Source organism: Alosa pseudoharengus, unplaced genomic scaffold (assembly GCF_046254945.1).
Source record: "Alosa pseudoharengus isolate Yale_2024_CS ecotype anadromous, Long Island Sound unplaced genomic scaffold, YU_APseudo_1.1 YU_APseudo_1.1_scf_7, whole genome shotgun sequence".
NCBI classification, from domain to species: Eukaryota; Metazoa; Chordata; class Actinopteri; order Clupeiformes; family Clupeidae; genus Alosa; species Alosa pseudoharengus.
In genome coordinates, this window is record NW_027468859.1 from 19,095,456 (window position 1) to 19,107,955 (window position 12,500).

Sequence of the window (12,500 nt, forward strand, 5' to 3'; positions counted from 1 at the left end):
TGTCTCTCTCTCTCTCCTTCCTTCCTTCCTCCCTCCTTCCCTTCTCCTTTCCCTCCCTCTTTCCTTTCTCTCTCTCCCCCTTGAAAATCGACCTGCTTGATGCAATAATTCCTCTCCCCGTAAAATAAATAAATAAATAAATAAATAAATAAAAGGCCTGAAGTGGATACTAAAATAAGGAGCCTGGAGAGAAATCTCTCCAGACCCCAGATAAGACCCTGAGTAATTGTATTTAAAGGGATGGGATTGCAATCCACTCCCAGCACCTCTCCTGTACCTCCATACGGCCTGCTTTAGGCACTGCGGTCACCGCTAGCTCGCCTCTGAGCTAATCATTATTAATGAAGACTGCGTCAGCATCCTCCCGCTTTATTACTGCAGGTGTCATGTGGCAGCCCCACGTGCTAACCGCTGTGTAAACAGACAAGGCCGGGCAGTCTGTCTCTTTTGTAGGTTCATCAGCCTGGTGGTCAGTTTATACCTCTACAATGAGGGAGGTGGTGGAGTCAAAGGGGAGGGAAGAGGGCCTGGAAAAGCAAGGGTGTGTGTGTGTGTGTGTGTGTGTGTGTGTGTGTGCGTGTGTGTGTGTGTGTGCGCACGCCTGTGTGTGTGTGTGTGTGTGTGTGTGTGTGTGTGTGTGTGCGCACGCCTGTGTGTGTGTGTTTGTGCGTACCTGTGTGTGTTTGTGTGTGTGTGTGTATGTGTGTGTGTGTGTGTGTGTGTGTTTGTGTGTGTGTTTGTGCGTGCGTGTATGTGTGTGTGTGTGTGTGTGTGTGTGTGTTGGGGTTGCTGTTTATAAAGTAATGCGGTGATAGGATGGAAAGGGGTCCAGTAAAAACCTCTGTGTGATTTGCAGAGGTTGTAAGGTACGCTTGAGCTCCTTAACTGGATCATGATGGTTCCATTGGGCTTTACAACAAAAGGACTGTTATAGCTCTCTTGGGCTCTGGCTTTTTACAGCCTTCTGTCATCCTGGTCACTTCTGCGTCCTTGGTTTTGTTGAATGTACACGCGCACACACACGCACACTCACACACACACTCTTAGTAAAGACATCTTATTGTCACCCCCCTGTAGAGCTAAGCAGGAAGGCCTCTGTCATGTGTTCAGTAGTGGTTTGAGTACATCTTGCCTGATGTGCTGAGATGCATAATGTTGCTGTAAGACAGTGAGTGGTGTAGCTATCTGTTAGGAAGGCGCAGATCTTAGGCTTGTCCTCTTTCTGTCTACTGCTGTACATGTCATCCTGTGTGCAGTTTCCCTTAACTCTCTCACACACACACACACACACACACACAAACACACACACACACACACACACACTCACACACACACACTCTCCTCTTGCATATTATTTGATGACGCCTTGTCCTTATGTGACACACACACTTGAGAGGTTTTACAGCACAGTGTGCGTGTGCGTGTGCGTGTGCGTGTGTGTGTGTGTGCGTGTGCGTGTGCGTGTGTGTGTACGTGTGTGTACGTGTGTGTGTGTGTGTGTGTGTGTGTGTTTTAAAAAATGCACAGAGCAGAACTGACTTACCACCAAGCGCTATGACTACCCCTGTGATTGGACAGAATTCCCTCCTCCTTGTTCTGGGCCACTGCAGTAGAGACGGTGCTGACAGTAGGTTTGAGCTGCTGGGACAAGCTGGGCCCTAGTATTTCTATGGTGTTCTCTGCTCCTCTGTTAACTACAAATAAAAGGAAGCAAGTGCATCTAGCAGTCAAAATTCTTGTTTGTACCACAACAACCATAGCAGTCCCCAGCAGTACAGTATTACATTAAAACACTAAATATCACTTCTGAATATCAGATTTCGTTCTCGTTCAAAGTCATTTCAAATTAATGAACTTACAATATCTGCACACACAACCTTGATTTTATTTTCTTAAAAACATGGTTAGGTCAAGCAAACAGTGTTACTGCCCTCATCAAATGAACTCCCCCATATTTTAGTTTAATGATTACCACCAGAGCAAAAGAGAGGGGGTGGAATAGCCACAATATTCAAAAACATGTTTTGGTGCAAACAGTCATCATTCAGTGACTCTAATTTGGCAAGTTCAGTCTAACGTCTTCATAGGGTCATTGGATGATAATGAGTGTATATATTTTGTTTGGGACCAAAATGACATCAATCGGTGCAGTTTTGAGTATTTGCATTTACTACTGAATAGCATATACCATAGCCTTTGGTGACAACTTTGCTGCATCAAAGTGCAAAGTGCTATTAACAAGGCTCAAATCATACACATCTATGCTTAGAGGTCTTATGTCAAAACATGATGTAGAAAAACTCATTCATGCATTTATCTCTAGCAGGGTTGATTACTGCAATGGGTGTTTCACAGGCCCTTCTAAAAAGACCATCCAGTTTCAGGTAATGCAGCAGCTAGGGTTCTAATGAAAGCTAAAAGAACTGAGCACATTACGCCAGTACTCCGTAAAAAACACTACTGCTTGTTTATAAATCACTATATGGAACGGGATCTAATTACCTATCAGACATATTTCAGCAGTACACCCCCTCTACACCTCTCAGGTCACAGGAGAAATATTTGTTGGTCAAACCCGCAGGCAGAACTAAACATGGTGAACTGGCATTTAGCTGCTATTAAGTTCAGCTTTGGAACCAACTTCCAGATGACTTGCCTTGACTCCATCAGAACCATGAGGAGCTAGCTTCCAACTTATGTCCCTATCTCTCTCTCTCTCTCTCTCTCTCTCTCTCTCTCTCTCTCTCTCTCTCTCTCTCTCTCTCTCTCTCTCTCTCTCTCTCTCTCTCTCTCTCTCTCATTCACGCTCTTCCTTATTTTGTTTTCTCCCTCTCATTCCTCTAACACTCATCTCCTCTTCGTATGTATTGTACTCTTTGGTTGTGGAACCAGTGCTTAAGAATGCCCTGTTCATCCTCTTTCTCTTACACATTACACAAATCAATAGCACAGTGATTAATCCTCACTCTCATTCACATCTTTCTCTCTCACTCTCTCTCTCTCTCGCTCTCTCTCTCGCTCTCTCTGCCGGTCTCTCTGTGCCTCTAACACAGCCTAGCAGATGAGTCCCTGATTTACACATCTATCCATTCTGTGATGAAACCCAGACAGACAGACAGGCAGACAGAATGACATAGAGAGAGGCACAGAAAGACATCCTAAGTGGACTGATATTTAAGCATTCCTCTGTATTTCTCTCTGCACCTGTTCCTTGTTATCCCCCCCCCCCCCCCTTCTCATCATGCTTCCTCTCCTGATACTGCCGCATAACAATGAAGTGCAATGAGCGCTCAGCCATGGATGATAAGAGAGGGGACTATGGAGGCGGGGGGGCGGGGGGTGAGGATGATGGGGGCGGGGGGGCGGGGGGTGAGGATGATGGGGGCGGGGGGGCGGGGGGTGAGGATGATGGGGGCGGGGGAGCGGGTGGTGAGGCTGATGGGGGAAGGAGGAGTCGGCTTTGTAAAGGTCGAGAGTCGAGAGCCCTTCATCGCTCACGCGTGTCTTTTCGCTGACGGCAGGTGCCCGTCAAATCCTGGGAGCGTCAGCAACAACGGCAACGGTGATCCATCATTTGAGGTGGAGACGCGCGCGCGCACACACACACACACACACACACACACACACACACACAGTCACATAAACATACATACATACACACACACACACACAGTCACATAAACACACACACACACACACACACACACACACACACAGTCACACACACAGTCACATACACACACACACACACACACAGTCACATAAACACACACACACACACACACACACACACAGTCACATAAACATACATACATACACACACACACACACACACACACAGTCACGTAAACATACATACATACACACACATACACGCAGAGACATTCATGCTCCCCACATAAACAAACATGTGCAAACTTAATCAAGTTTCAAACCTAATCCTCGGAAGACTTTATTTTGTGAATTTATGAAGAGTTCTTTCTCTTTTTTCGTTTGATATACTGTTTTTGTGGTCACATAAGCATTGCTGTATTACAGTATACATATAGGTTTCATTACAATGCAGCTCTCCCTCTTCTCTTTATGATGATATTTTTTGAATGGGGGGATGAGAAATTGAATACAAATGTACTGTAGGCCTATCCAGGGTTGTCAGTGGGTTATGGTGTGTTATGTGCTGCAGGGTAGTGCTAGTGTACAACAGTATGTTCTCTCAGATATTCCCTAGTATTTAGCTCAGCCTGCTAGTTGTAACAGATGGGCAGAGTTTGTGCTTCCAGTCACTTCTGTAGCACTTCTGTAGAAACAGAGCTAAACTCCATTAGACACAGACACAAACACACACACACACACACACACACACACACACACACACACACACACACAGGTGAGATATCAGAAAAGAAATGTGAAAAAAAAAAGTGAAGTCAGGTGTGGTCTGGGACAGATGGAATGGCATGCGTTAGCCGGGAGCCAGGCGTGTTTGTAGTTGTTGGTGTGTGTACGGCATGTGTGTGTGTGTAGTACTGTAGGTGTGTGCATGTGGGAAGGAGTTAACAGACATGGTTACTTGTGGTGAATGCATGTTTGAAGTGTGAGTGTGTGTGTGTGTGTGTGTGTTTGTGTGTGTGTTTAGTGTGGTAGAGGCAGTAGGCAGATGAAAGAGTCCACGTTGTGTCCCTCTGGGACTCTGAGGGGAGACTCACACCACCACAGTATGCTAAATGGATCCATTAGAAAGTTTTGTTGTGGAAAAGAAGCGCTTCCTGCACAGGAAGAAAAAACACTCATGTATAATTTATGGTCATCACCTAACAGCCTACTCCACAATGACTCACAAACACACTCTCTTTCTCTCTCACACACACACACACACACACATATCCATGCACACGCACGTTGCACACAAACACACACCAAATGCCTCTCTTTCTTCAAATAGTCTGAGGAAACCTGTATGCTGTGCAGCCTATCTGGGCTTGTCATGCATGGAGAATTCTACGCCTGCCAGCTCTGTCGGAATTGTTTGCGGACATGCTAGGCTGGTGTTGTCATGAGTACCCTCTATGCTGTGCCACCTTCATAATGCCGTGCAATTCCTAATGCATTGACAGTATAATGGTGGTAGAAATGTTTTCTTCAATTGACTCCTACATTCTCAAATTCTGAAATGCTTCGGTGGCTGCTTTGCATGTACAATCGTGATCAGTCACATACATCATCAACAAAAGGAGATTCATTTAGCAAGCACTGAGCTACACTCCATTCATAGGCAGACACACACACACGCACACACATACACACGTATCATACCAGTGGACAACACTTGTGGCGTATCATTACATTTAATCAGTGCAGCTCTTTACCTAATCCATTCATCTTTGGCTGTTGGACTGCATTTCATCGCCTCTCTGCTTGTAAGGGGCTGCCCGTGCATTTACTGGCTGTGTGTAGCGTCAGCATCAGCATCAGCCCAGTGTCTGGGTGTGCAGTGTGGGCCAGTGGCCTCCTCTTGTGTCAGTGAAGGCACCGCCGCCGTCTCCGTGACTGTCGTTTTGCAAATTGCCTCGGTCACAGGATGGGACTGCGGGCCACAGTTAAAGTGGATTAGCAATGCATCGTTTGTGCACAGGCCCGGCAAAGAGCATCCTCTCGTGCACCGCGAACATCTCTCTTCTCTTCTCTCTCTCTCTCTCTCTCTCTCTTTTTTTTTTCTCTCTTTCTCTCTCTCTCTGTCTCTCTCTCTCTTTTACTCTCATTCGCTCATTCACTAGAGAAACGCATCATAGCTGTCACACAGTGCTAAAATATGATCTTATAATAGGCCCTTAAAGAGTAAGGTCTGCAAAGTCACTTGTTCCGGTGCAATTTGAGCAGCTCGCCTCAGCTCCTCTGAACGCCCTTCTGCCTTCTGGCCGCCCTTGTGTCCTGTCATGATGTGTTTTCAATTGAGCTGGAGTGGTCCTCATTGCGCAGCTCCACGGTGGGGCTCTCTCTGCAGGGGTGATGTTCTCCAGCACCGCTCAGATCTGAGCACATTGTCATCTCCAGAGCTCCTGTGTCATGTCAGAATGTATCGGTCTGTAGTGCGCAGCTCCACCCTGAGATCTCCTGTGTGCCTCCACGACTACAGGAAGCACCAGCATGATGTTCTTGTGCTGTGTCCTCCTAGACGTGCTACTCCACCGGAGATGTCTGAATCTGCTAAATGACGTGGATTGCTATTGGATCTCCTGTCTGTGTTTGTGTTGTCCTCCTGAAATGCTTGCCCATCCTTCACTTGTGTTTATCATCTAAGAGGTTGCGGTTGGCAGTATAGAGGTATTGGCATGTCATAGTCAGCACTTTTTGATGACTTCCGAGTGTCTGCTGCAGGAAGTTAATTTATAGGAATCTGCTAGCTGAGTGCTCAAGGATGGCCCTTTGAATTTGTTACAAACTGGTATTGTAGTTCTTTTGGTTAAAAGGTGTACTTCAAGGAAGATCAGTAAGTATATTTGTGTACTGAAACAGCTAAACAGAAGAAAAGTGGAAAATAACTTAATATTGAATTAACAGTTGCCATCAGTGTTCAGAATTTTAAATAATGAAAATCATGTCTTATCATTTTTAATAATTTGCTATTCATGTATTGGAAGTTCTTGAAACATAATCTAGCAAATCTAAGAAGTCCGCTGTGTCTGCAGAAAGATAATTAAATGTCAAAGTTGCACCAGATGGTTGTGTTGTTTGTTTGTGACTCTGACTGCAGAGGCTGTTTTGTGAGCATCAACAAACAGTATGAGGCTGATGAGGAAATGGAAAAGTAATTTATAAAGCCAACCATGTGTCCAGTCAAAAATGACTGATTAAATTTCACAGTATGATTCAGGGCATTTGTTCATTTCCTTCTGCTTTGGTGTTAGAAATGTCATGGTCCATGAATGCCTCAAATGATGGTCTTAGTTGCTATTTCTTCTTTTTTTTCTCAGAGTACAGCCTGTCAAGCTATGTTCATGAAGCAATTTTGGAAGCTTTTTGGCACTGGATGCTCTTGTCTAAGATTATTGTTTGTTTTTCTGTGTGTGTTTGTTTGTGTGTTTGTGTGTTTGTGTGTGTGTTAGTGTGTATGTGTGTATGTATGTGTGTATTTGTGTGTGTGTGTGTGTGTGTGTGTGTGTCATGCCCGGCTATGCCGTGCTGGGTGTGTCTCTCCCTGACTTGGCCCTGTGTGGGTAATCCAGCCTGCATTTCCTACTGCTGCTGTTCTGTCACCTTTAGGTGGAGCTGTTGCTGTGGGCCGCGCCGCGCTAATTGGTGGGCCGATGAGCGGGTCTTTAAAATCACCGCCTTCCAGTCGGCTCGCTCTCTCTTTCTGCTACCCCGGCCTGACGACGAGAGGCTGGCTGGGGTCGTCGCTCCTGGCCCGTTCACCTTTTTGCTTTACACTTACATCATACTGATATGCACGACACTTTTGGTTTGCTTACCACTTACTGACTTCGGACAAATCATTCGTTAATAAACCAACATCATATTTAAACATTAAGTTCAGTGTGGTCTCCCCTATGTCAGCTCTACTTTGAGCCAAGTGGTCCTGACAGTGTGTGTGTGTGTTGTTCCAGGCTGCTGAGCGTGATGTGCTGTAGCCTGGACACTCTGCTGCTGCTGGAGGCTCAGTACCGGCTGAGTGACATGCTGCTGCAGGGCCAGAGGGACAGCGTGACGGACCCTGCTACCGGGGACGGGTGAGTCAGCTCTATCTCTCTCCCTCTATCTCTCTATCCCTCTCTCTCTCTATCTCTCTCTCCCTCTCCCTCTCCCACTCCCTCTCTCTAACTCCTACTATCTCTCTGTCTTTCTCTCTCTCTCTCTCTCTCCCTCTCCCACCCCCTCTCTCTATCTCCATCTCCCTCTCTCTCTCTCTGCCTCTCCCTCTCTGACTGACTATCTGTTGGACCGTCTGCCAGGGACTGTCTGCCTGTCTTTCTGTTCTGTTCTGTCTCTAACATTGTTCTTCTGTTTTATCTTTCTGTCTGCTCTTCCTCTCTCTGTTCTCCCCTCTGCGTCCTCTTCCTCTTTCCTTCTCACTCTCTCCCCTCTCTCTCTCTCTCTCTCTTTCTTATTCTCCCACTCTGTTTCCCCCCATTCTCTCTCTCCTCTCTCTCTCTCTCTTTCTCTCTCTCTTTCTCTTTCTCTCCCTCTCTCTCTCTCTCTTTCTTATTCTCCCACTCTGTTTCTCCAACCCCCCCCCTCACTCTCTCTCTGCCTCTCTCTCTCTCTGCCTGTCTGCGTTTCTCTGTTTTCTCTCTCTGTCTGCTCTTCCTCTCTCTGTTCTCTCCTCTCCATCCTCTTCCTCTTTCCTTCTCACTCTCTCTGCCTCTCTCTCTCTCTGCCTGTCTGTTTTGTTTCTCTGTTTTTCTCTCTCTGTCTGCTCTTTCTTTCTCTGTTCTCCCCTCTCCATCCACCTTCCTCATCCCTTCTCACCCTCTCTCTCATTTGCATGTCTTCACTCAGAGTGCCTCCTTGGCAGCTCTCAGTGAGATGCTATCAGGTAGAGGGAGATAGAGGGCAAGAAAGGTTCTAGAGAATGCCAAGTTAAAAGCCTTGCCTCTCCAAATGCTACACACGGCTAATTATTATAGTGTTTGTGTGTGTGTGTGTGTGTGTGTGTGTGTGTGTGTGTGTGTGTGTGTGTGTGTGTGTGTGACTGTGTGTGTGTGTGAGAGAGAAAGAGAGAGAGAGAGAGAGGAGAGAGAGAGAGAGAGAGAGAATGCCAAGTTAAAAGCATTGCCTCTCCAAATGTTACACAGTGATTATCAGGTACGGTGGTGTCTGCCGTGACAAGAAATGAATCCTCATGTGCAATTAAGCACAGTAAAGCTAGTACAGCTAAATAGCCTGCTGGTGGGGGCATGGATTCAGGCCAGAATAGAGTGTCTTAGCCACCGAAGAGCCGGGCAGTGAAAACAAAGAAATAGAAGTGTGTGTGGGTGTATATGGATGCATACAATGCACACACACACATAATCGTTGTCAACTTTTTCCATTTGTGCATAGTTTTGGAATGTGTAACACAATCAAGTGTCTTTAAGATCATTTCTAAATATGGACAGCAGTGGTTAAAGGGATACAGTTCCCTGTGTTTAGCCACCTTACATGTTTAAGTGTTAGTACTGCAGTGCTGTACCATGTGTGTGTGTGTATCTGGGCTCTGGGCTCTGTCTGAGGCCTGGAGCTGTGTGCTGTTTGTCCCCTCAGGGAGTTCATCATTGACGGGCTGTCTGTGGAGCGCAACCACGTCCTAGTGCGCATGAGTGTGACTGGTGGACCCTCAGAGCGCAGATTACCACCCCGGGCCCTTATGAAGGTGTGTGTGTGTGTGTGTGTGTGTGTGTGTGTGTGTGTGTGTGTGTGTGTGTGTGTTGTATTTACTGGTCACTCCCTCCAGTGAAACATCAACACAGGTTTCTGTGAGTGTGTGTGTGTGTCCGTGTGTATCGTGTACATTTGTGCGTCCCCTGGAGTGCCAAGGCAGCTCTGTGACACACCCCACTGGTAGCTGATCAGCAGCGACACGCTCTCCTGCCGCTTAACATGGTGTCTGATTAGACCTTGTGTCTCTGGCAGAAACGCCGACCCTCCCTGAAGAGAAGAGGCCTCCATTCACCCTCCATTCACAACCTCATGCTGTCGACAGCTGGCAGCTCAAGTCCCCCCCTTCACAGCCTCTGTTCCAATGCATCTTCATCAAGGCAGACAGACAGGCAGACAGGCAGACAGACAGGCAGACAGACAGGCAGACAGACAGGCAGACAGACAGACAGGCAGACAGACAGACAGGCAGACAGACAGGCAGACAGACAGACAGGCAGGCAGGCACTCGGATTACACACAGACAGACAGAATACCTACCCACCTAGCCACCTACCTACTGGTCCCACTGTATGTACCACCCTACCTACTGAAACCTAGCTCTGATTTTTGGCATCATGCCACAGCTGTGGTTGTTCAAATGATCATGAACAGTTTTGTCATCAGAATAAACAAATCTGTTTCCTTCGTTCATATCCCACTGTTAGTTCACTGCTATTACACCTTTTTTGAAGTTTGCACCGCTCAGTACATGCACAAAATACATCGGTCAACTCAATCAATATATATATAGCAGTCAACTCCAGCATCATATCTTTGCGTGTGTGTATATGCGTGCGTGCGTGCGTGTTTGTGGGTGGGGGGAGTCCATAAAATGTCTTATCTCTGTATGGAATGTGTTGACATTTGGATGTTTGTCCAGCTGACTCAGTGGTGTTCTTGTTGCAGGGGAGTGATCCGTACCCCTGGCCCATGTTTTGCTCCTATCCGGTGCCCAGGCAGTACATCCTCGATGGGCCAAAGACCCCCAGGGGCAGGCAGGGTAAGGAAGGAACTTAAATTCTTCTAAATTATACAACAATCAACCGCAGAAATATTTAACCTTGTCGACTTAGTTAGTTCCGCAATAAGAGCACTGAGTTATAGCAGACTGAACGATGAAGGGACTGAATTGACTTGTGAACACAGTCAGAGGAGCCCCCAAATGTAAAAAAGTGAAAAATCATGCTTGTATCTGAAACGTATGAATGAAACTTGTTAAAACAGACCGATGTTTTGAAGCATCTGTAGAGGCTTGAACACACCTGTCATTAACATCCTATGATTGATTCAATGTTGTTTGACCAAGGTTGTTCTAATTAACAGTTTGCAGAACTGGCGTAATAGCTTTGTTCAGCAGATTCGTTTGGCTTCGCTCCCATTCTAGCCGTGTTTAATATGATGACAGACAGAGAACTACAGTTAGCAGTGTGTTGAACACTGCCAATGGCTGCACTGACAGCATCATTGTTAAACGACAAACGTATTTAAAGTGTAAAGATATTTAGAGTCTAAATTTTATTTTCTTTGGCATTGAGAAAACAACTGCATTAAACATCTTCATCTACAAGAAACATGTGTTTGCTGTACTTCCGAAAAGATATGGCAAGAGTTTGATGTACCACTTTTCACTGTTGGTTACGCCCCCTGGAAATGGAATTGGGGCAGAAATGAATGAAGGACCCCCAGACCAATTGATAATCTCAGTTGAGATGGTGTTAGGCTGAAAATGGAAACCAAATCCATACAGAGACTATTCATCTATTCCACTGAATTTCATACTGGAATCCAAAACTGAATGTTGAGAGACGAGAACTGCCTTGACCTTTCAGCCTAAAGTAACCCTTGGACTAGAATTTAAAATGATTACATTTACAAATTGTCCTGAATTTACAGAATCTGACTTAAAGTGTTCTTTTTTATGAGTGTTTTAATGCCTGATATGATACAAAACTGCACCGACAAGGCAGATTGATTCAATCAACAGTATTTACTTATCCATTGGCTTTGTCTGTGTACATCAGGAAACCCACATATGCTAGTCTTTTTTTTAACACTTTTAATCTATGTTGGTAATCTAGTCTCACTGTGTATGCATGGCGTTTGACAACTTAGATCTCAATAAAAACACAAATAGTTGCGGGAGGTGTAAGTGCATATCTGTCTGTATGTGCAGAGTCTGAGCTGAGTGCTTTCTTAGCCTCCTCGGAGGATGCACAGCTGGACGACAGCTGGATGGACAGCTGTAGGAGGCTCTACTGCAAAGTGATGACCACCAAGGCCAGTGTCATCACTGGAAATGGTAGGACTTTGTCTGTCTCTCTGCTGTGGAAAATAACATATGGAACATTGTTTAGTTTTTTTTTTTTTTTTTTTTTTTGGAGTGTTTGTTTTGATTTATGTCAGATTTGTTGCTTTAGTCTAATAGACTAAACTGATTTAGAGTGTGGGACATTTCCTTGGGTGAAACCTGCTGTCAGAACTAAACATGGTGAAGCAGCTGCTATGCGGTTTCAGCTTTGCAACCAAAATCAAAAATGCCCCAGCTGTCTAGATAATAGCAAACTGTTCTCAGATGCTTTCTGCAAAACTTCAAATGCACGTCCTGTTAATCAAATGCACACTGGATTTTTATGTCTATTGTATGTACTTTTAAGCTATTTTCAAACTATTGCCCTTTTATACTTGTTTGTACTGTTATTCAGTATCCTTAGCTTTTGTTTATTTAAAGCACATTGAATTAAGCTTGTGTATGAAACGCACCATATAAGTGGTCTTGCCTTGCTTCAGTGGAGGTAGGACTAAATAGGCCCACCTGCATGTGTGGTAGGATTAAATAGGCCCTCCTGCATGTGTGGTAGGACTAAATAGGTGTTACGTGTAGCTCTGCTCCCTTCTCTATTTACATATTACTGTCAATAGTTAAATTAATGAAAGAGAGACTTGGGCAATGAGACAAAAACATATGCTTATCCCTACTGTAGCTGCAAACTTGGATGGCGTACAAGAACAACACCCTTTTCTGCGCAGCCACTTTGACATTTCCGAGTCCATTAAGTGTGTGTCAGATTCATGGCTAATGTGCTTTCTGCTCTCTGTCTGAACTC

The 12,500-nt window shown here is 45.4% G+C and overlaps 1 protein-coding gene across 1 annotated transcript in view; it reads left to right on the forward strand.

Moving 5' to 3' along the window:
- tbc1d32 (TBC1 domain family, member 32) overlaps positions 1-12,500 on the forward strand; it is a 68,102-nt gene that overhangs the window by 31,433 nt on the left and 24,169 nt on the right. Inside the window, exons 24-27 of the mRNA XM_076272830.1 lie at positions 7,605-7,727; positions 9,241-9,349; positions 10,303-10,396; positions 11,570-11,695. Of these exons, the coding sequence (XP_076128945.1) occupies positions 7,605-7,727; positions 9,241-9,349; positions 10,303-10,396; positions 11,570-11,695 (452 nt within the window). The remainder of the gene's footprint in view (positions 1-7,604; positions 7,728-9,240; positions 9,350-10,302; positions 10,397-11,569; positions 11,696-12,500) is intronic.